General features: G+C 37.4%; 1 protein-coding gene across 10 annotated transcripts in view; it reads left to right on the top strand.

The window, feature by feature from the left end:
- Positions 1 to 4,489: 4,489 nt before the first annotated feature.
- The window catches only part of HEATR5A (HEAT repeat containing 5A), a 66,196-nt gene continuing 45,942 nt past the window's right edge, over positions 4,490 to 24,743 (top strand). For 4 of the 10 annotated variants that reach the window (XM_058420858.1, XM_058420860.1, XM_058420861.1 and 1 more), the window contains exons 1-8: positions 4,490 to 4,552; positions 13,391 to 13,474; positions 14,929 to 15,175; positions 16,180 to 16,391; positions 19,139 to 19,247; positions 19,757 to 19,906; positions 20,169 to 20,340; positions 22,341 to 22,501. In XM_058420858.1, coding sequence (XP_058276841.1) covers positions 15,050 to 15,175; positions 16,180 to 16,391; positions 19,139 to 19,247; positions 19,757 to 19,906; positions 20,169 to 20,340; positions 22,341 to 22,501 — 930 coding nt within the window. In that variant the 5' untranslated portion in view covers positions 4,490 to 4,552; positions 13,391 to 13,474; positions 14,929 to 15,049. Of the gene's footprint in view, positions 4,693 to 13,390; positions 13,475 to 13,583; positions 13,710 to 14,928; positions 15,176 to 16,179; positions 16,392 to 19,138; positions 19,248 to 19,756; positions 19,907 to 20,168; positions 20,341 to 22,340; positions 22,502 to 24,743 lie in introns of those variants that run through there. The other 6 variants (XM_040066820.2, XM_040066823.2, XM_040066816.2 and 3 more) reach the window with 5 other exon arrangements.

Here is a 24,743-nt window from a genome sequence, read left to right on the forward strand (position 1 = left end):
GTTTTTCCCCTTTCACTAAAAGCAAAAAATCGCCTCTGATCCTCTTCTTCCATTAGAAGGCAGTATGCTTTCACCTCTCTTCACCTTTGTTGGAGCTACAGGAAGTTATCTTTCACTACCTCCTACTTTAGCCTCTGCCTCAAAAATGTGACTTAAGCTAACGTTCACAGAGCACTTTGAGTACCCCAATGCACAGCGTGGTATCAGTACAAATAACATTTCACAGTATTTCTAAATAGGAGCGATTCAGACAGCATGGGAAAGCAAATAAAGTAAATAAATGGCATTCCTGGCTTACTCTTCTAGTTCATTTGTATCTCATCACTCTGAATTTAAAATTGCTTTCCATTCACTTTAATTATATTTACTGGTGTAAGTGCCACAATATGCCCTATTACATCAGTATGTGTTAAAAATGTGCAAGAAAAGAGCTTAATGCTATTTTGATGTGCTCCATTAGAAAAGAGACTGGCAGTGAAAGCTTTGGATTAACATTGAATGTAAAAGGTTTTTGGGAGGCCTTAGTATTTAGCTGGCAATCCATCCCCAGACTTAACTTTCTTATTTCCCCCTTCCATTTTGGTAGCTGTATCTAACATTATCTAGGCCTGCATAATACTTATATTTGCATTTTAGGATTTAAAATAACAGCAGGAGTGTGTAATTGCTTGGCAGGGATTCAGGCCTTGCATTTTGTGATAGCACAAAAAGGAACAATGTTAGGAATAAAAAGAAGCCTAGCAGTGTTGTAGCATAAAACTATACATTATTTTTGATAATCAATGTGCAAAAAAAAGCAAGAATGGTACCTAAAGCATTGCAAAAGCTAGGACAGGAATGTATTGGGTTGTACATACCTCCAGAAAGTAAAACTAAATGGTTACTCATATAGTTAAAGACATCCCTTCTTAATGATTTTAAAATATAATGGAATTTGGTTTTGTTTGCTATGTAATTATTTGGTGATGTAACATTTGATTCAAAGCAGGCCCATGGTCCTGTGATTCTTACTCATGCATGGACAGTCCCACTGAATTCAAAGGCATACATTCTTTTTTCTTCCTCTAGAGTCACTGAGGATTATAAAGCTGAAAGAATGAAAATATTTAGCTCAGAGGCATATGTGACTGCATAAATATTCTACTATGTCTGGAATTTGTATGGCAGAACTGACTCATGCCCTAAATCAGTCAACCAACTTTACCAAAATAGACTAATGGGAAGACTGATCAGTAGGTTTGAGCATTTCAATTATTTGTCAGTTGCTTATTTTATTAAGTAATTTGTTATTGAAGCACAGTCAAGACTAATGGGGAAAGGCAAAATTGAATTAATATATGATGAACACATCTAGTTTCCTATTTTTTCTGTTTTAGAACAAATTACTATAAATTTGCACTTTTATTTTTTAAATTTCAATTTTTAAATTGAAAAGGGGAAAAATAAAAATGGCATGCATAACTGCTAAAGTAGATGCTAATTTGAATCAGTGCACGGTTAACAGTCTGTTGACCAATTTAGGGAAAAATAACAGTAAAAATCAATGTTAGCTTTAAATCCAATGAAGACAGATCCTTACCCTTTTGTAAGCACTGCTGGGACAAAGCAACCTTAAAGCTGATGTACCCAGAGATGGAAGGAGCATCCTGCATCAATATGCCTCGTTATCCCAATTGATTCATATCAGTTTAGCACTAACAAAGCATTACTTAGATCTGATATCATGTGTCCTGGGGGCCTGGGCAAGATAATTCATGGGAAAAACTGAGCAAGTCTTTACTTCTTAATGAATGATGTTTTGTCTTGCCCTGTGTTCATGTAACACTCAGCATTATGAGATACTAATTTTGAGCGGGTCTCTGCCTGCTACCATAACAGAGTGAATAATAGGTATAATAATGATAATAATCTTCCAAAATTATTCTAGATTTGGGGTTATTTGTTTCTGAGTTAAACATGATCAATTCTTCACATATATTGACAGGAGTTTCTAATACCTCAGGACTGTCAGAGACCCTTGTTCTTCTGGATTTTCTTATAGAAAAAGTCATAACATAACAGTCTTTGAATATAAATTGTTCAGCTGACCTTTCTCTCAAGTGAATTGCAAACCACTGTATTAGTAACAGCTCCTGATCAAAATTCAGCTCCTGATCAAAATGAGGTTAACTGAGCAAATAATTCTTTCCTGGGAAGGTATGTGATTTTTGAAAACAGGTTAACACCTTTACATCAGTATGAGTTTGTGGAGTTGATTTCTGTGAAATGTAATATGTAAATAATTTCCTGCTTCAGGTGTGAGGCATATTCTTCATTACCACATCCATTGCCAGAATTTTTGTGAAAGGTCATTGCATCAGTGCTCATGTTTTTTATCACAGTCAGTTTAGTAAAAATGAAACTGGTGTCCATATATGGTAACACAGCCTGGTGCTCATGGCATCTACAGCGCAATGCAATCAGGCAGCCCTGCATGTGCTCTTTGAAATATTTCCCAGCAGCATCATCTGCATAACTGAGTACAGATGTTCACAGAGGATCCTCTGCATGTAAACTTATTTTGAACCTATGTGAAGTTGAATGTACAAGCAAGGTTTAGACCCAATTTCTGCTCCTGAGGTTTTGTGTCCCAGGCATTGTTCCCTCACAACTGTTTCCTCTCTACAGCTGCCTGGAGGAAGGTTGGAGCCACCTGGGGGTTGACCTCTTCTCCCAGACAACCAGTGATAGCACAGGCGGACACAGCCTCAAGCTGTGCCAGGGGAGGTTCAGGTTGGACGCCAGGAAGAATTTCTTTATGAAAAGGGTCATTAAACATTGGACTGCTCAGGGAGGAGGTTGGATCACTGTCACTGGAGGTTCAAGAAATGTCTGGACATGGTACTTAGTGCTGTGGTTTAGTTGACATTGTGGTGACCAGTCAAAGGTCGGACTCAATCTTACAGGCCTTTTCCAGTCTTAATGATTCTGAGATTCTGTTTGCACATGTTAAAAGATAGTCCCAAAAAACACAGGCTTGTGGAGAGAATTACTGGTGGCAGTTTCCAAACATGGCTGGGCATCAGCTGGAAAACCGCAATAAGATTATTGTTTATTTATTTTAAAACAAAACAAAAAAAAATATTGAGAGACATATACTTTCCGCTTACTAAGATAGAACTTAAACTGATCACAGAACACATTAAAGAAAATCCCTCCAATAGATATTTTCTCATGATCAGTGAGTTCGTTAATGAAAATTTGGAAGGGTAGAAGTAATTCCCATTAAGAGGAATGACAAGATTTGTCTTTACAAACAAGCCCTGGATCTGCTGGTAGATAAAAGTAGCAGTAAGGGATAAGAGAAACAATGGGAAGGATTCTACTGATTGAGGAATGGAAAAGAAGACACTTGCCTTTACAAACAAACAGTAGGTTTGTTTGTAAATGAAATTGGATATCGAAAGATGAAAGTAACAATGGGGAAAACCCCAAAATCCCATAAGAATTAAAAATTAGGGGGACTATACATTAAAAGAGGAATCTTAAGTCTTAGGCATTTCGGGAAGTCTGTACCTCTCAAGTACCTCAGCCAATGGGGAAAGAGAGAGGGAAATGCGGCCGGGAAATTAGGATAAAAAGGAGGCTGCGTCCTCTGGAAAACTGAGAGACATGCCCCATGGCCTCTCCCTTTATTCGAATAAAGTAAAAGGACTCCTCTGTCTCCTTTTTGGACATAAACCTCTGGTGTTTGTGGGTTAATTTTCCTAACACCAGTGACAAAGCAACGTCCTCCAGCTGGACCACCTATGCAGTAGGAGAAACAAGGTGAAATTCCTGGAGGAGTTTCAGCTGACTTTGTCTGTAAGACAAAGAATTACTCCTTGACTTGGGATTCCATATCGATTTGGGGTCACAGCTTACACTGATGAAACCCAGGAGTAACAACTTTTGCAAAGGTTTGACGGACGCTTAACATAAAGGGCGTGTTCCTGTTACTGTCCTGTGCAGCGCCCAGGGGCCCTCCCAGGGAAATATGGACATGGATGCCTGAGGAGTGGAGTGGAAATCAGAAGCCATGGCAGACGCCGAATACAGCCAGGTACCAATCCCGGCGGTGCTGGCTGAGCTACCTTCACAAAGCATCACCAAGAGGAATCTCATTGCTCTTTCTGGTGGGGCAGCGCTTGGCGTGACCCCCGGCCGTGCCCCCGTAGCGCAGAGCCGCTCGTGGTCCCGGAGGCTGCGGAGCCTCGGAGCGCCCCCGGGGCCGGCGGTGACTCTGTTCCCTCCGGCACAGCGACACCTCGCCCCGGGCTGCGCGCTCCCCGGGCCGCTCCCGCCCTCCTCCCGGCCGCCGCGGGCGCTCGATGGCTCCGGGCCCGATTGCACAGTCCTGAGCACCGGAGTCGCCCTCATACTCCTCCTCCCCTTCCTCCCCCGTCCCCTCCCCGCCGGCGGGCGGCGGCAGCTCGGGCGCAGGACCCGCCGCCCCCCCGCGCTGGAGGAGGGCGGGCGGGCGGACGGACGGGGCCGAGCCCGCAGAGCGGCGCGGGAGCGCTGCGGCCGGCAGGTACCGCGGGCTGAGCGGGCCGGGGGCAGCAGGGGCTGTGAGAAGGGGCAGCGGGGCCGAGCGGAGCTGGGAGTCCTGCGGGGCTGTGCTTGCCCGAGGCCTGCGCCCGAAAAGTGCTGGATCACCCCCGGAGCCGCCAGGTGGGTCGGTGGGTGACACACACCCAACCAGCTCTAAAGCCCGCGGCCGGGCGGCTCCCGGGCTCCTGCAGCCCAGCCCAGCCCAGCCCAGCCCGTGCGGTCGCGTCCCGCTCCCCGGCGCTGCGGGGCAGCTCTCAGCCCCGTGAGGGAGGGCAGGGCAGGGCAGGGGGGCGGCGGGCCGGGCGCCGCCGGGGCGTCACGGGGGAGCGGCCGTGCCGCCGGGCTCGGGCTGCGCCGGCCTGGGTGTGCGCCGGGTGCCGGGGGTACGGACCCTGAGGCTGCGGGATGGGGCTTGGCATCCGCCTGCACCGAGGTTCCGTGATTTGGGGGTCTGGCTTTATATTTTCTGATATACCTTGGTAATTAAGAATATATGGGGAAGGGTAGCAATATTGGGCGTTCTGGTGTCTGGAAATGTTATCGTTAGCTTTTGAAGTCTGAATTCCTGGTTGTCTGGACTAAGTTTACACCATATAACTGGTAAAAAGCCACGCAAAGGGACGTAAAACCTGTAAAGGTGCAGTAATGTTGACTTTTTTGAATGTGGGAAAGAGCGATAGGTGTTGTAAGTTTAGTTAAGAGTAAAGTTTATTGAGATATGAGTGGAAGTATGATAGGAGATGAAGAGGGCAGATAAAAGTTAAGTCCAGCTCTGTGTTTTTACAAGTGAAATTTGGTATCTTTTGAATTTTGGATTCATTAATCGTAGTGTTTCTTTGAGTTTGGGGTTTGATTTAGTAGGATTAGGTGTTTGCAGTTGTGACCATGAACTGTGCATTTATTTTAGTCTTACATACCAGAAATATTTTCCCTGTCTTCAGAAACAGTCAAGCTATATTGTATGCTTTAGTGTTTTGCTACAAGATATGTAATATTCTCAATTCATGTATGAAATAACAATTGAGACATAGAAGATAGATTACTTCTGGTTGTGTGACGAATGGAGCTTGGGTTTCTTTTCCTGATGGTCTGACACAATGAAAAGGAGCTGGTGGGAGGAAGCCAGTTTACTGTTACACTGTCTAGCTATACGTTGAAAACTTGTGCTTGATTATTGAACATAGGATTGTTTTTGTAGTCAGTAAAATATCTGACTTACTGACTAGTTCATGATGTTGTATGCCAACACATCAAAAACTATTAATCAATGCAGGATGATCTTCTGTTCTAAGATTCAGAACACCCTAATAAGGCAGGAGATAAGAAACACCTTCTCACAAAAACGTTTTCAGATTGCAGGATGGATGTTTGTTCTATTCATCTTTTACCTGTATGGTTTTTACTGGGTTCAGGTAGCAGAACCTTTAAAAAGACACGCAATATACCTGTGTCTAAATTGCAGACCAAAAAGGCTTGAAACCTCTAGGCAGTTACATTTTTGAGCTGTTTTGGAGTTTTCTTTGGGCAACAGCCACATAAAATACCTAGAGAATGAACCATTGCAGTGAGGTATGTCAGTGATTTGTGCCCGGATAGTGATCTCTGATCTGCCAAACAAGTCTCCTGCAGAGTTTGCATCTGTGAGGGCTTCTGCTGCTGCTGCTAAATTTTGTGTTGGTGTTTCAGTGCAGTTGAAGTCTAATCATAGTAAAAACTGTGGTGATTTTCAGGAAAAATATGTATCCTTTTCTGGGATTTCAGTATGTATTCAACAAAAACTCCCTGTGGCTTAATTTAAAGCGAAGCTAGACTGGATTTAGCATTTATGTTAACAGAAAATTGGTAGCTAAAATCAGCCTGCTTTCTGAATAATCCATACACATATATATCACCTACTGTAAGTCAATTTTACATTTTAACAAATAATTTTGTTTCCTGAAACTTCTGTCATTGTGACAAAAAAACAAACAAACAAAACTATCAGCATACTTAGTTTGGTATATTTTGTTTATATTAGATAAGCAGTATCATCTACAACATTCTCAGGACTAAAACTATGTTCAGACATATATTGAAACTGTTATATATTATTGCTAGTAGGTTTATACTTCAGTGCTTTTCATGTACTTGCCTTGCTATCACTCCAGGTTTCAAATCTACTAAAAAATAAACCCAAAACACTCTATGCATTTTTATTCAGACTGAAGCTAGTTATTGCTTTTTGAAGTTTACTTTGTCCAGTTTTGGGGAAAAAGATGTTTTATATGCACTTTGTCAATATCAGATATGATACTGTTTTTCTGACTATTAGAAGCATTGGTTAATTATTTATATGCAGTTTGCCTATAAACAAAATAATGTTTTGAGGTCCCTATAATGGAACCAAGCTTATCTTTTGACTGAAACTTTCAGAAATGAACCTAAATATATTCAAGAATTGTGAGGGCCAGAGAGGTCAGAGTGTGCCAGTAGTGCCCAAAGTGGAGATCAGGAAATGGTTGTTTATACTTCTTAATAACTAAATGCTACTGTTTCTTAGTTTCCTGGAATAATGCTTTTCATGTGGAGATAAAAATTAAAGTGATAATAAGAAACATGAAAGCAAAGTGTATGTAGATTTTACCATGATGAATGAATGTCTTCCAATTAAAAAAAAAAAAAGTCTTTAATACTTTGCATTTCTAAAACAGCTATTGCATTTTCTAGGCACTTTGTTCAGGGTATTTTTCTCTAATTATGTCAAGCTTTGTCCTCAAGACTTCACAGAAATCATTCAGCATTCCTAGAAGACATTGTCTTGTCCTTTCTTTTCACACTTCAGCAAATATATATTGTGTTGTAGTTCTTATCAATGTCACTGTTGTGTGTGAGGACTGTGGGTGGTCACATTCTTTTGAGTGAATATTTTTAAAACCAGGAAGCCCAGAGCAAGAATTTTGAGAGATTTCACATAGGTCTTTGTTGTCTTTAAGTTTTATAGCTCTTACAGATACAGGGTAATTCCTCCAAAACTTGGAAATCAATAACATTTGATAAGCATTTTGGTAGGAAAACCAGTCATTTGGGACTGTTCCCGCGGGAGTAAACAAGTACTTTGTGTGAGCATCATTGTTCACAAAACATCAAAATACAACCCCTTGGTTTTGCAACACAAATGGAAGTAGCTGAGAAGTTAACAAGAATTCTGTTTGGGCTGCGTGAGAGCTGTTCTTCAATACAGCATGAAACACTATGGGGACACTGCAAGAACTACATATGTGGAGCATGCAATATATGGAGATGCACTTGGTTTGCATCTTTAACGAGTCCCTGCATAAAATACTTCCAGTTTCAGTGAGAGAATAGACACATAGCATTCCTGTGCCCAGTTTCTTCATCCAGACCACTAAAGAGGAAAGACTGAAAGAAAAGTGTCTTGTTTCAACACCTATGATTTCAGAGTCATGTTTCTAAGCAGAATAATTACATACAAAATTATGACATAAGTGGAAGTTGTCCTAATCTGAAATCTTCAGCAATAACTAGAGGAAGTGGTTCTGCAATCATCTGTTATTTTTTGTTGCTCACAGTCAGACAGATTCTTCATTGCTTTTTGCTGTTTGGCATAAGCATGTGATGCAAATGTGTACATATTTTTATTTAAAAAGGAAGATTTGTGAGGGAAACTGAATTCCACAATAGCATAGAATATACAATAAATCGTATGAGTACTCAACCGTGAGATTTATTTGCTGCGTTTTTCACAAACTAATGCACTCAAAATTTGATATTGAGAGTTATAGTTCTGCTTGATTTAAAGGCCTTAAAATTTTGGAGCTTCTCCTCTGTGGCCTGGTATTCTTTTCCATGCCCTCTGAGTTGTGGTCTTGTGATGACTTTCTCTTGTGGCTTGTTCTTGCAAACTGCTGTCAAATGTCACTCTTGGTCCCATCTTCTCTGTGCTTGGCTTCAAATTTCTCTACTGCTGACCAATGTAACATAACACTGCAAAATGCCTGGCATTTTTATGGCTCTGCATTAATTTGGAATGAAAAGCACTTGTCAGTTTGATGCCAAGGGTAATTTGGCTCAAATTGATGAGACCATTCAGTGACAAATTCAGGTATGTGCGTGTATGCATTGAAAGACTGCGCTCTGGTTTCTTCAGTTGTTCTTAAACCTCTTCATGAAGTATTTAATGAAACAAACCAGTGCTTCTTCTAAAGAAACAGTCTTCAGGAGAGTTAACTTTGTCTCTTCCTCCAGTCTCCTTGTGCTGGTGCTGACATTTCCTGCATTTGCTTGTATGTTTCTTTGAAAATGCATACAAGAAAGGGCACATGAAATTCCCAGCTTTTTTTGTTGTTATTGTTGTTGAATGAAAGGCTGAGGGTGGTAAGCACTACTAGACATAAAATATGTACACAGGGGTCACTGTTATGCTGGGACCAGCAGTTGCCTGCTCTTGCTTTGTGTAACTGTGGAGCAAATATTTAAAACTTGTGTATATAGAGAAAAGGTACAAGTTGGCTGAATTATGGGGATCCTGCCACACAAAGGATGTGGAAGTACTGATTCACTTACACTGATGCTTTTATTTAGCTTTGCCTTCTCTAATTGAAGATTTTGAGGCAGACTTTGCTTCTGTGAGTTCGTAGTAGTTTGTAGAAGTCAGTAAGTAAACAAAGGTTGCTCTGTCTTTCCAGTCATTATAAACATATTTATCTCTTGAATATTCCCACTCTGATATATTTCCAGTGTCTAAACTCCAAACTCATTTAAGCTGAAATTTTAGTTCTTTTTTATTTCTTACAAAATTACTGACATTTTGTAATTTTGGTTTATTTAAATCAGATTATTTCTGTGTGTGCTATAAATTTCCTGGGCAGTCATATCTCCCATTTGAAGTTGCTGGAGTTTGAATCTGCACTTTCTGCCTTCTCCAGGCGTGGGGGCCTCTTTATTTTTGCCTACTAGCATAAATAGTACACTGTAACTATTGGATTTTAGTTTGTTTCATTCATTGGTAGCTGCGTTTGGCTGAGGTTTTTCTGCCCGGCTGGCAAAGACCATCATCCTCAGTTTCTCTTGTCAGAAGTGAGTCCAAGGGAGCTGGGCAGGAGTTTTTGTTTATATTTGGAAGACACTAAACAGGTACGTGTGAGGGTGTAACAAAGGTTCGAGCATCTCTGTCTCTCCATGCAGTCAGCTCAGATGCACTGCTAACGATCATCCCATTAAACTTTTAAACAGCGCTGCAGGACTAACATTGATCTCAGCTGTTAATGGCTGGAATTAAACGTGTCAGGCTGGAAGGCTTTCACTTAAACGTACTGGTTCACTTGTTAGGCGTGTGGTAATAAATCTTGCTTCCTGAAAAAAAGAACGTGGATTTGAATCTGTTGAAGTATCACTGCGGTGCAGTGAGGGTCATCTTGAAGCTAGCAAATGTGCCTCAGCTCTGTTTTACAGCAGCAAGGTGGTTGTGGCATTGATTGTGTAGTCAGCTCAATGGCAGCTGTTATGAAAACACTGGTTGTTATTATTACTGGTCATTTTTCATCTAAATTATTCATTATTCTTTTTTTACTGTTACTCATTACTGTCAATGAGTAGCAGCAGTACTTTCTTAGAGGAATAATATGTACTTGTGTCTCTGCTGGATTAGTCATTGGTACAAAATTGAATCCACAAGTGTATTATGTCAGATTTAGTGCAGAATTATGTTAATACTTTTGAAATCAGAAAAATACAAATAATTATTACTAAGATAAGTTTAATGGCACTTTATTTTCTTCACTACAAAGTAGGGGTAAAGAACTTAGACCCTCATCTAGATTGTGCATTAGATCCTCACCTGAGCATCATGCTCAGAGAACTGAGGTTGATCAAATTTCTGTTTGAGCAGCATTTGTTCCTGGCAAAGAGAGGCAAACTGCCGGAACAGAGATAAAATGTGAAAAAATTTAAAAGAAAATAAATTCATAAGTACAAACTTGGTCTGTGTGGTAGTTGTGTCAATCTTCATTGAAATAATGAGCCCTAATTCTAAGGCTGATTTTTTAGAGAGGGATTACTTTTTTGGTACTTCTCATTTTTTTGTGAATAAGCAAAATATGTCAAGAATTGGAAGGAAGAGTGAAACTCATTAAGTTGCCATTATTGTTCATTGCTTTTTCATTGGTAACATTATTATTTTTGACTCAGATTTCCATGTGAAAGTTATACAGCAGTCTCTGCTCTGCTTCCCTCATCTTTTAAAGCCTGTGGAGATTACCTAGCTTGGAATGAACTTGATCCACATAACATCTATCTGAGTTTTTTACTCTGTTAAAACTCTATCATGGGTGGTCTATTGGTTCTCACATTTGAAGGACAGTTGTTAAAGGCAGCTACTCAGATCAGTCTTACCCTGGATGAGTCATCTTTTATTTAAAGACTGCAAGTCCCTTTTTTCTCACTGTGGTTTGTCAGAAATTTCAAAAATACAATTGCTGTTGCCTTTTTGTGCTTGAAGCACCCTGTATTCCTTTCAGTTTACAGAGTGACATTCCATCTGGTGCTTGCTCCAAGAGCTTTTCAGTGCTCTTTTCTGACCAGTCTTGAGCAATCTTGCTTGTCAAATTGGCAGTTGATAAATGAAAAAAAAATTTTTAGTAGTAAGTCAGAATAACTTCTGCCTTGGCGAATAAACCTTTGTGCCAGTTTTGTGCGTAGTGTAAATGTAAAATAAACTTAGCTCACAGGAAAAAAAAGAAGAGGGGTTTTTGATTGATATGTTCTTGTAGTACTGATGGGAAAGTAATTCTTGTAATTGCTTCAGTTGCCTAAAGACAAAATCAAAAGGATGGTGCATCATGTTGGTTGGCAAATGAAGATTTCATAAGGCATCCCTTTTTATTTTGCTTGATGGCGTAATATACATTTCATTTAATTAAATTTCACATTTTATCCCCAGACTTCTTTTTTATATTGAGAAGCATCAAAATTATAACACCAGGGGAAAAGCACTATCAAGTAATTCAGCATTTCTAAAAGAGGGTTTCTTGTAAATAGAGGTGCATCTTTACATGCTTCTGTTGTATTTGCATTGATTTACTGCTGCTGGTGATGGCCAAGCAGCTCCAGTTGCTGACAGAACGTTCACTCTTTCCTGGTGCTTGACCAGCCCAGAGCGTGGCTGTGCCGCGTCTCCAATTACAGCAGAGTCCCACCAGTGTGTGGACAGTGTGGCTTTGGGTTTGATGTTTTCTTCTGCACTTAGAAATTGCCTGGAAACATCTTGTATACATAACAAGGACATTATTTGTTACTAATTGAATGCAGCTCGTTCCCAAGTTCTGTGCTGGTGTTCCACTTTGCGCTGTGAGCACTGCGCCTTTTGCTCTGTTCTCTGCAAAACCAGCGTGCTGCAGGAGAACTTATTGCCCTACATTCTTGCCCTGCTTCTCCCAAGTTTGTATGCATGTGCCCTTCTTTTATCATTACTTTTGAAACTTCATGAATATCCCTGGTGTGCAGGCTTACAGCTTATTGAAGGGTACTTCACTAAGTGTTTGGAATAAGTTTGTTTGCACAGGGTAGGGAGTATGCTGCTTTCTATACAGGTTCATGGAATCGAGGTTTGCTTGTTATCAGCAGTGGAAAGTTCAGGTCTGGGACTTTTTTTTTTTTTTTTTTTTTTCCTGCATGGATAGTTCTGTTTCTACAAAACTTAATTCTTGCATAATAAACAGTCAGCCTTTGTAATTCAGTCCTAATAGTCTTTTCTTTGAGCAATGCTAGTGTTTCTGGCCATGTTAGCAGGTGTTCATTATTAAGATCAGCAATTACACCAGAACATTTTTTCTTTCTTTAATTTAGGCTAAAAATAAATAAATACAGTTATACTGGTTTTGCAAATGTGTGCTTATACAATTGAAGTGTTTTGTTTAGAAACAAGTTACAATAACTTGAGAAGCTGTTGCTTAGAGCGTTGCCCAGTCAAGTGTTAGAAACCCCTGAGGGTACAGGTTCTGCAATTTACCAACACCAGTCCCAGTGGCTGATAATCCTTACAGTGAATCTTTTTTTTTCCTATCAAGAGGGAAACTTCCTTGAAGTAAAGAATCTGTCTTCATCCTGTTGGTAACCTTCCCTTTTGAAGGCTGTGAGGTCATCTTGAACCTTTTCTTTAGCAGGCTGAACACTGGTTCACCAGGAAAAAAGAAATTTGATTACTCTGATATTTACATGTACTTCTTATTTGTTTTCAGCTTCAGTCTTTTGAAGAGTGATTGAAAAGGGAATGCTTTCAAAATAACATGCAACCTGTATTTCATGTCCTGCCAGAATAAGTTCAAGTTGAATGAGTTTTGAAAGGAAATGTTTTTGCCCATGAATTCAAAACTATGTCTAGAGGCTAGGAGAATGGATTGATAATGGTAATCAATACTATTGATAGTATTGTACATGAATTTTTCAGGACAGCTGAATCACCTTTGCCAGTTCTGCTGGTTGTTGGATAATCTTTCTAGAAAACTATTACGGTTATGGTGCTGTTTGAACTTGCTTTTTACTGGTTTAGAATGAAACTGTGTTAACAAAACAGAAATGAGAAAGGTGATTTCAGTAGTTAAATGAACCCAGTTGTATGGTGTACGTGGTGGGTCTGCTGAATTTAAATGTAGCATATAAAGAGCTAGTAATAATCATGGAAGTCCAGTCTTTTTTTGATGAGCTACTGCTTAATAAACTTTGTTGGTATTGCAAGACTTTGGAATTCTTGCTTTCTGTAGAAACACTTTATCTTATGTGCTTTCATTCCTAACAATGATCTTTGTATTAATTATTTTCCTAGAAAATTGAGTTCTTAACATCCTTTATCCAAAAGCCTGGAGCAGCAGAGTGACAGTTTTTACAATGAGGAGAAATTATCTGCTAGGTAAGTTAAGTGCCAATGTCTGGGAACATGATCTTTTCAGTCAGGGAAAACAGCTGTGAGTTGTAACCCTGAGATGAGTATATAAATTGGATAAGTTGCTGAGGTAGGTGGTTTGGAGGTGGTGAACATTAGAACAGGCTTTGGGTGAGGGGAAGAAAAGGAGCATTTGTGACCTATACATGTAATTTTCATGCTGAGCAGTGATGAAACTCTACACTTAATCCTGCTTTTTTTGGTATGTTTCAAAAAATGTGAGGATAGAGCTAAATTCTGTGAGTGTTCTAGGGGTGAATTATGAACTTCTATGTACCTAGGCAGAAAAAATATGCAGAGGTATAATGTGCTATGTGTATTTAGATCTGCTTGCCATTTTATAGTGTGGTACCTTGTCAAGCTGCTTGGTATTTCAGGTAGATTTGAAATGACAGTTCATTATAATAAATTAAATGTGACTATTTTTTGTGTGTGTGTGAGTAAATTTTACATAAAAATGTGTAGCAGGTGGTAAAGGTAACCTTCTGCTCAGTGTTTGATGACAACCTGAGTACTGAATTATTTACCAATGCTTTATATTGCCCATCTACTTTCTGAGGGATCATTTTACACTATAATATTGTTATTGCATAAGAAAAACTGTGTTCAGCAGTCTTAGTGACCTCTGAGAAGGATAACTTGCTTGGGAGTTTAAAATATGGTTGACATTTTACCAGAATCTCCCTGACTGTTTATTTGTGAAGCCTACAGAATGTTGTATTTTGTATTTTGAGGCTATATGGCATTTAGATATTGGAGGGGAAGATATCATTAGAAGTATTTTCCATCTTGGTTTGCTTATCAACAATGTGGAAATTCCTGAAATAGTCTGAGAGACACAAATAAAACATAACTTTTTTTGAACTTTGAGTTTTAAAACCATCTGTTGAGGTTTGGGGTTTTTTTTCCAAAAGAGATTATTAGAGGTTTGCTCAGCAATGACATTCTGGGGGCTTTTTATGCCTTGCTTGTCACTGAGAATACTTGAAGTGTTTGAATAATCTGTCAGCATTTATATTTGTGAATATAGTTAACAGGAGTTTGTTAATTGTTGCAGCTTTTGTTGTACTTTGTTCTTGATAACAATATCATTGTTTGAGGTCAGTTGGTCATTACTTTCAGGTATATAATTAAGGACTAGAAAACCTCACTTCATGCAAAACAGGGTGAGGGAAAATCAGTCCTGATACATTCAGAAGTATATTTAACTTCAAATGGCATATTACATCAATACCATTATTTCATTTTCAAAAACATTTGGTATTACTAAGGACATCTTAATAAAACTGACATAACTTCCTTTTTATATTAGGCTTTTCTTTGAAATTTTCACTTTAGTAAGTCAAGTATGAATATTATGTATGATATAGTTGTATAACTTTTTATTAACTTTTTTTTTCTTTTTTTTTTTTTCTGTTTAGGTGTAAAACTTCTGATTTGCCAGATATTAATGAGGAAGAAAAGTGATTAATGCAGTTTTGGTAGTTCATTGGATTTTTTTTCATTCTGCACTGTTGGGAAATTTGAGGAAATTTTCAAGGAATGGAGTTAGCTCACAGTTTACTGCTTAATGAAGAAGCTTATAACCAGCTTGGTGAATTTCAAAAAGCAGAGTTCATTTTTGAATGGTTACAGTTTTTGGAAAAACTTTTACCAATGACTAGCAGAGTAAGTGTAATGAGACTTGAGGAGAAAAGTCTGTCTTTTTGTTATTTTGTTTAGACTCAAAGAGCAGTATGCAATGATATTTGCCTCATGTCTTGTATGTACAAGGAGTAAAAGTATATTCAGTGTTAGCAGCAGCTTTCTGTTGGCTTCAAATTTAGAAGAATTTACAAGTTCTTGGTCGTAGCCCTTCTAGTGACAGAGCCACTTGCCCAATGAAAGGATTTTTACGTATTTTTTAACTCAAATTATTACTGCAAGATTTTGCAGCCCCATTATGAAGAATGTCAGTAATGCTTCCACCTAGTGTTGCACAATTATTTGAGGCTTCTCTACCAGGAAGGAATGTAACATCTTTCTCTTTGTTGTTTTTTTGGTTTTTTTTTTAAATTTTCGTAGTCAAATGATAAAAGATCTGTTTCCAGCCAACTTTCCGATTGTTTAATTCACATATTAAATAGCTTATGTAAACTAACCAAAATAATGCTGTTTAAGGGTTGTGATGAAAATATGTAAATGAGAAACAGTGCAAGGTTCTTTTTTTTTTTTTAAGGGTATTAAAAATTATGTAAGGCTGGATAATTGTTTTAAGGGAAGTTCTTTCTTTTCTAATGCTCAAGTTCTTGAAACTCAGCTTCTTTAAATTCTTCTTTGCTACTAAACTTACTATATATCTATGAATTCTTTTATTTTAAAGCAAGCATAAAAAAGGAAAGAAAAGGCAGCTTTGAGAAATATTAAAGTATAGACATGCTGCAGGGAAAATACTCTTGAAATTCTACTAGCAATAATTGTGCTCTGAAAAAATGTTGGATTTTTTTAAGAGGAATAAAATAGTCACATACTTGAAATGTCTTTTCTTTAAGTATAAAAATGCAGTTCCTTTGTAGTTCAGAATGTCATTATCAGAATGGTAATAATGAAAAGTAAAGATAATTTACATTAATTATCTGTAACTAACTTTTAAATTTAACTGAACTTTAAGTGGTTACTGATTTTATTTCCAGGCTGAAATAAGGGAAAACCAGAAGAAACTGGTTGAACAATTGACTTCTTTATTAAACAATTCACCAGGACCTCCTACCAGACGGCTTCTTGCCAAGAATTTAGCTGTACTTTATAGCACTGGAGACACTTTTTCTGTTTACCAAACAATTGACAAATGCAATGAACTCATTCGGAGTAAAGATGACTCACCAAGTTATCTGCCTACAAAACTGTAAGTGTGTTTTCACCCTCAAGCTTCAAATCCTTTAATAACGAGACAAGTTTAAGTGTGAGATGCATCTGAGTTCACTGCCACAAAATATGTAAAAAACCAAAGATTGTGCTGGTAGTCTATATTGTATTTGTGGATCTGGAACCAAAAGGGTAGAAAACACTGGGTGGTCCCCAGCCAGAGGATTGAAAGTCAGGCCAGGGAGAATACCAGCAGTGGATAACAGAGTTATGGGAGGGCAGGTGCTTCCAAAACAAGGAAAAGTTAATAATAGTGCTGAGAAGAGCAGTAGAACAGACAAGTACAACTCCAGGTATAAAAGACAGTTCCCTGAGTGCATTTCTTATTCAGCTGAGAAACTGGATATAGTTAAAAACATCTGAAGTGTTAGTAACTAAATACTGAAAGCCTAACCAACAGAGCAGAGAAACATGAACTGTTACTTCAGAATGTGAAGCCAAATCTTTGTCAGAAATGTTATGAATAACCTTCATTCCTGCAATTATGCACATCTCTCACTATAGTGAAGCAAATTAAAGATGAAGGTAGTAAAGATGAGGTAGTAAAACATCCTTGTGCATTAATGATATGGTATTGAAAGCAGAGCAGGATATCTCGTCCTCCTTTACTTCACGTGCTAAACCTGTTTCGGACAACACAAGTAAAGATTCCTGAAAATAGATTTTGCAAGGAGTCACTTCTAGTTTCCAATACCATTTTTTTTTTGTTTCCTTATTCCAGTTGACCCCTTGTGCAATCTTTCAAGTTAAGAATAAGTTTGCTATAAAGGGTCTTAGTCTTGCAAAGTAAACTACTGCTATACTAGATTCTTAACAATGATATGCATTACCTTTAGAGTTGAATTGTAGTGTGGGACAGAGCTCTGCAGGTCTTCCCCCTTCTGCTGTGATGTGCCACACTGGAGGAAGTGTGATGATGTCAGCACATCCAGGAGGGATGGGGGAGGCCATTGGCAGTAAAGCAGAAATGGGAGATAACCGGAGCCAGAATGCAGAGTAGCGGCTGGGGGGCAGAGAGAGAGGTGGCAGTGTACAGAATATTCCTGGGTATGTAAGTAGTGGTAAGGAGAGGAAGAAAGAGATGGAGAAAAAGGTAATTGTAAAATATTATTTTCTTCAATAAAGTTTTGGTAAAGGGATTTCTGGTAGAACTGACACAACGACAACAGGCTACAGAAGATAATTGGACCTACAGAACTGTGTGTTGAATAAAATCTTTCATCCTAGGCTGCAAATACTTGGTGTTCAGTGTAGAAAATTGGCTTTGTTTTGTTTTGATCTTGATTAAAGTGTTGTCTTTGCCATCTGTCCATATTTAGCATGCATGCCCATGTTGTCTCGTAGCAACACTTCACCGTCAGCGTTCACAATATGTTGATACACCTGGGAACTCCTTTAAATACAGATTCCGGTGAATTGGTCTCTTATCTCATAGATTATCACTTTTCTTCTTTCATATAGGCGGAAGATGAAAATGTTTTAGGCAAACATTTTAAACACAACTTTAGGTGCTCATCTGCTACTAAAACTCAGCGTGATACGAATGCTCTACCAAATCAGATAAACAGTTGGTCATGCAGCATGAATGCAGCTTATTACTTTATTCAGGAGGGTACCTGTGAAGGGAAATTGGAAAATTGTAATTTTATGTCAAAGCACACCACGAACAAAATTTAAATCCAAACTGTTGGTGTGTATTGAGTTGGATAAAAGCAATAACAAGACCCAGGTTTTTAATGAAAGTAATATTGTAGTACAATAAGAGATAAAAGATACTAGGTTTGTTCACTTTACTGTGCGTTTAGGGAGTTACTGCAAATAGTAAATATATTTTTAAAATTAAGAATAGATTCAGTATGAGAATTTAAAATTATATATGTGGAACTTGAATTCAATTGGGGAATAAGCAAAACGTTTTGTTGAAGGGGAAGCTAAGCAATGTCTGCATATTTAAGTAGGTCTAGAAAAGAGCTGAAAGCTGATTAAACATATAATTATTTTTCTCCTTGTAGTCAGGAAATTAATTGGTTTAGTTTTAGATCTGTCAATACAAAATCAAAGTGTTTTCATTAATTAATTATTCAAAGGAAAATGCTCTTTCATTAGGCACCTCTTTTTTTTTTTTTGGCTCAATATTAGCATTTTTCGCATTTGTTAAAGGAAAGGCCAATGGGCACACAGAGTCCAGTTGTCAGGTATTTCACCTGATTGTTAAATTCAGAATCTGTCTATAGTGAAAAGGACATGGGTGTATAGTTTCATTTTCTTCAAAGTATTTCCTTATTACTCATTGTGATACATAAATGACAGAATTGTAATTATTAGACCATTTGCAGTCTACTGTAAACCATCAAATTGTAAATAAACCCATCCCTGACTATTTCTGGCAGCATCTGCTGCAGCATGACACAGAGCACGCTTAGTAAGAAATTAACGTTAAGGTTGAAAGGTGGATATGAAAATTGTATCCCTTTTGTAAAATGTACTTGAAGATTGTATTACCTGGATTCTTGTATTATCCAAGTTACTTTAGCTACCCTTGTATCTGCATTTCTTCTAGAGGGCGTATACCATATACAAACCATTTTTTTTCCCTTTTGATGATCCACTTACATTTTTGGGACATCCTGTTGAGTTATTTTGCTGTTTGCGCATTGATTACTTCAGTCATCTTTCATCTCTTACTGCATCCATTTTCACGCGTCTTTGGATTTGCTTTTGTTTTAGTGCTGCGGTGGTATGCTTGGGCTATTTATACAAAAAATTGGGAAGAATTTTGGGAAACAGTTTTACTGACACCGTTGGGAATGTGCTTAAAGCAATGAAGAATGCAGAGGTATTGGAACGGCATGTTTAAAAAATGACTGGAAAAATAAAAGGATTTTTACTGTTGATAGCTGGACCAATGAATAAGAGAAAATGCATGATACCAAAATACAAAAAAAAAAAAAGTTTTGAAAAGTCAGATAAAAATCAGTGTCTAAATTCTAAAGAAGTACTAGAGTTAATGGATTATGACTATAAAAGGATGGATCACAGCTTTTCTTTATCTGATTTCATGAAAGTACTTGATGATTTAGAAAATTTAATTACATTATTAATGAGTCCATTTTTTCTATAGCTCCTTTGTTTTGGGTTTTATAATTGTAATTATTGCTTTTCAGTAGAATGCAGAATTACTTTTTTCATTTGCTTATAGAGTTTTGGGGCAAGTTATCTGCTTTAATTTATTTCAGTATAAATAGATCTCTAAAACACCCAGCCATTTTTTACCTATTTCAGTACTTGTATTTCCAAAGAACTTAGGGTTACAAAACTTTAACATTTCTCTTTTTGATTTTTCAGTCTCAAGGTCGTTATGAAATCATGCTTAGTTTGCAAAATATATTAAATGGTTTAGGAGCTGCTGCTATCCCCTGTCATAGAGATATTTACAAAGCTGCCCGATCGTGTTTGACAGACCGATCCATGGCTGTCCGCTGTGCTGCTGCAAAGGTAAACTGCTCCGATAGCTGTTTTAAGTAGTTCCCTAAAACGTAAAATTCTGGTTTAGTGAGTATGAACACATGAAGTAAAAACATTGTTTGCTTATCTGTGTTTCTTTGATATTAACTTGGCAGAAAAAATTCAAGTAATTTTGGTATGAAGCAAGATACTTATTTTGTTAGGGAGAACTCAGTGTATTGTGTACAAAATTAAAATTTTTACTGAGTGCTTTTCCATGTCAAAACACTTCTATTTCCCTTTTTTTGTCTAGTGTCTTCTTGAACTTCAGAATGAAGCAGTATTTATGTGGAGTACAGACTTGGATAGTGTCGTTACCTTATGTTTTAAATCCTTTGAAGGTTCCAATTACGATGTACGATTAGCGGTTTCAAAACTTCTAGGCACAATATTGGCTAGAGCGCTAACATCTAAGCAGAAAACAGGTAAAGTATGTGCTTTCTTTGCTCATTCCTCATGTGTAAAAATCCATCCAATGGTAAGGAACTCTCAAGTTCTGTTGAAGCCTGAAGTAAAATCACATTGTAAGCTTTTTCTGACTGTTCATATCTTTGATTTGGTCTTTTTTCTTACTTTTTTCTTGTGAAGTGCTGTGGTTTTGGTTGTGTCTAATCTATCTATCTATCTTTATAAAATAATGAACAATGGAAAGTAGTTAGTAAAACTTTTTCTCTGCTATGAGATTGTTGTTTTATGGAGAGAAGTTAGTAACTTCAGGAATTTAAAAGCAAGATTAATTTAAGCCATTTAGAAATAAGTAAGATTTGAAGCAGTCTCTCTTGTCAAACTAAAAAGTTAAGGATACCTTCAAGCTGTTTTTCTGCAGTAATTGATACAACATCTAGATTGTCAGTGGATAGGAGTCTAAACATGATCAGAAGCAGAAATTACCAGGCAGTTTTGTTCACACAATAATCATGTAACAATTTTTTTTCTGACAGACAGTACTTGAGTTAGCTGAAGTGGCTTGGAACAAAATTATAATCTCCAATACTTCATGTGAGTGGTTTTAGTCTTAGAAGCCCCAAGTTAAATACCTAACTGTAATCTTAGTAAAATATAATAGGATGCAGGATAAGTGTGATTCAGACTGATTATGCTGTTTTTAATGGCAACAGAGAAAGAGAAGACCTTCAGTGCAACAACCAGAAAATGCCAAATTTCATGCCTTTAAGCCCAACGTACTGTTTTTCAAAATACTTGAGGCTGTGTATTTGCATTGTAGAATCTGAAATATTGGTTTAGAAAGTATTTCCCCCAGAAATTTTTGGAGAGAATTACTGTGTTACAGAAAAAAAAAAAAAAAATCAGCACTTATCTTTCCTCAATAGAATAATAAAAAAAATATTCTGACCTCTTTATAGACTCATTAGTTTCCTTTAGCCTGTGTAAGCAATGTACTCGTTATTTCTAAGGCTCTAGGATAAGGTTATATAAGAAGCTTATAAATTATTTGGTTGGCTATTTCAAGGAGTTTTGTCCTTATTTTAGTTATTTTTAATTAAAAAGAAGTTAGAGCTAAGTGGGGCAGAAGCTAGATAGGGACTAGAAGGGGCTGGGGGAGAAGTGGAGGGAGAAGTACATGAAGAAATTTGTAGTCCTGAAATTTGTGCATTGGGTCTGATAACCTGCTGATATTGAGGGGGTTTTGTTTAATTTTTTTCTGGACATCTTTATGTTAAATCCTCTCATTCCTTTTCTCATTTGAATCCTTGAGAGAGAATGAAAAATGCAGTGAAAATTTTAGGTCAGTTTACACAGTGTGCTGTCATAGTGCTAAGTTTACACATACGTGTCCCAGCATGTATTTTAGATGAACTTTCTATCAAGAAATAAAGCAATGGAATGGGAATTGGGAATGGATAAATTTTCCTAAACAATTACAAGCATATTTTATTTTTCTTACTCGTTTAGAGAACTGTCTTAATTGCTAAGGTGACTTGATATTTTTTCTAAGAGAACCTGTAGCTGTGCCTTTAGCTGGCTAAGTGTAGCAGGAAGGGTCCTGCCCTGTCTGAGGTTTGGAATAGAGGTTGTCTTTGCTGGTAAGCTGGAATATGTGAGAACCAGGGTTTCACGAAGTTGTGGGTGGTAGGAGAAGACCTTATGGACCTTTTTGCAGAGGGAGCATAGATAGTAAATACTGAGGGTGGGTAAATGTAAGTATGCATATTAAGTAATGGTTTGAACTACTTAGGGGCAGTTAAAGCCGAAAAGCTTGAGAAATAGTGTGCTTTGGTGGAGCACTGAGAGCTAAAATGTCCTAGTTTCTGTTGTGATGTTATGCTCAAATGGTATTCGGATTTGATTGTGCTACCAAATTTGTGCAAATTATTTTTACTAAAATTAAGAGGATTGAAACTCTGTTTCTGAAATACTGCAAGATTTTTGAACTATTCTTACAAAGATGTACATCTGTTCCTAGCGTCTACCAAGCATAACTTCCGCAGAATCTCTTTGGAAGATGTGATGGAGCTATTGGGAACTGGATTTCTGCGTGGAAGTTGTGGATTTCTACGAGCCAGTGGTGATATGTTGAAAGGGACCAGTTCAGTCAGCAGAGATGTTAGAGTTGGAGTCACCCAGGTTTGGATTACATCAGTTCTGATTTTCTGAGATTGCTAAACATTTGTATTATTGCTTTGCTCTGCATATATCTCTTCTTTCATTCATTTTTTTTTTATTTTTAATGAAATGTATTTATTTGAAAATAAGAATTTGTCTTGAGTCACACTAGAAAGAGAAGAAAAAAAGATTTCTGATATTGGTTATTGTTTACCTGAGAGTGTGACATTTTGAAAATTAAATATGTACTACTTGTAAAAGCTTCACATGATATGAATTTCAAATGAGTGATATAAATAAATTCCTAAATTTTTGAATTTAAAACTTATTTCCTTATGTTTGAAAATTAAAGGGAGAAGTTACAAGAAATGTTTGAACTTGAAGTAGTGTCCTTCTTTATAGGGAATTCCAAGTCTAGTTTTGAAAGGATGATTCTGCTTTAAGTAAGTGCATAAAACGTAAGGAAAACAGATTTTAGTGGAAAAAACCCAGCATCTATTTTGATGTGTTCCAGGATGATCAAAGCATAGAATCTTGTAAACGGAACAGGACTGAAGCCAGGCCATGTAGTGCCTGCTGGTAAAAACAGTATAAATTTTTCAGATAACATCACGTTGGCTGCATCCTGTAAATACTATCTTAAATGTAAACATGTTGAATTTTAGAGATTGAAATGTGAAACCTGTGAATCGAGACTAAAGGTCATGGTGAACATTTGTATATTGAATAGCTGTGATTATTTTAGTATGTTACAGTCCCACAGCTTTATGATAACCACCTTTGCCAGTAAGGCAGTTAGTCAGTACATTTCAACTTCTGTGCAAAAGATCTTTAAATTAGCTTGAATTACTGATACAAGCTGCCAGATTTTGCAGTGTAACAGCTAGAAGGTGCTACAAATTGTCTTCTGCGCTCAGCTCCTGCGGAGTGGAAGCTTTAACTTTTGGCAGAGAGAATAGAAAACCTGGGGAACAATAATACCTTGATAGCTATTTGCCTAGAAAATGCATGCCAGAGATTTCTAGGGTGTTCTATATATATGGTAGTTTTATTAGTTTCCCACGAATATATCCGATATCTCAGTTCAATATTTTGACTATTTGTACTGGTTTTTGGAAGTCGTCTCGTTTTTCATGCATATCTCTGTTAACACAGAAGTAACTGTGCTAGATGGTACACTCAAACTGTATCAGAACAGTTTAAATGGTGCAGTGTTTCTGCCAAAAAAGCCTGAAAAATTGTGAATTTATCACTGGTTGTGAATAGAGAATACCTGCAGTTATAAAATGTATTAATTTGTGAGTTACAGCTTATTGTGAATTTAAAAATAAGGCGCTGAAGATGACTTCTTGCATATGGAAGATTTTATATTTGTTCAAGCCAGACTTTAAAATGAAGCCATGGCAGTTTCACTCTTAACAAGTCTTTATCCTGTTAAATTCCTCAGGTTTCAAGTCAGTAAAGCCAGGGTAATGTACTGATGCATTATGAAGCCTAAGTAGTATTTATCAGGAAGAGTAAGCTGTTAACAGGATCTAATAGTATAATTATTTTGTCTACAATAGTTCCCTTTCTTGTACATGAGTGATTTTTTTTGTTAATGTTAGACAAAAGATAAAGCATATTTGAGGCAGATACAGAAATTGATTGATATACCCAGTAGTTGTGAACTTTCTTATGAGGAATTTGTGTGTTCATTTGCATATTCTCATTTTTATGTATTCTGTTTTCTTGATCTTGATTCATTTAAGAAATTCAACATATGCACATAGAAAGCAATTGTAGGGGAGCTTATTATGTGGTGGAATAAATGGTCTTGTGGTGATTAGATTTGTAAAGTAATTCTGCATTCCTTCTCTTTGTGGTGACAAACAGTCTTTTTATGGTACCTCCATTGCAAGGCAAACTATTAAAATTCATTGGGTTGAAGAACAGTGCTTGGGGGCTGCAAATATTCCCTGATTCAGACCCTTTAATAACCACATTTTCTCTGGGTTGTGGGTTATAGTTTTGTAACATAGTAGTTCTTAAAACGCATTCATACATTAAATTTGGGCTTCATGTGCAGAATGTTAAATAGCTGGAAGCTGTTGTTCAATGAGACCAAACACAATGTTTTACATAACAAGTGCCTGTGCAGGGTAAACTGCCATTTCTCACACTCTGGAATGAGATGACATGGGCAAGCAGCTTGAAATAACTTACAGTCAAAGCAGCCTGCAGTATTACTAGTGCAGAATCACAGAATATGCTAAGTTGGAAG

Source organism: Hirundo rustica, chromosome 6 (assembly GCF_015227805.2).
Source record: "Hirundo rustica isolate bHirRus1 chromosome 6, bHirRus1.pri.v3, whole genome shotgun sequence".
NCBI lineage: Eukaryota > Metazoa > Chordata > Aves > Passeriformes > Hirundinidae > Hirundo > Hirundo rustica.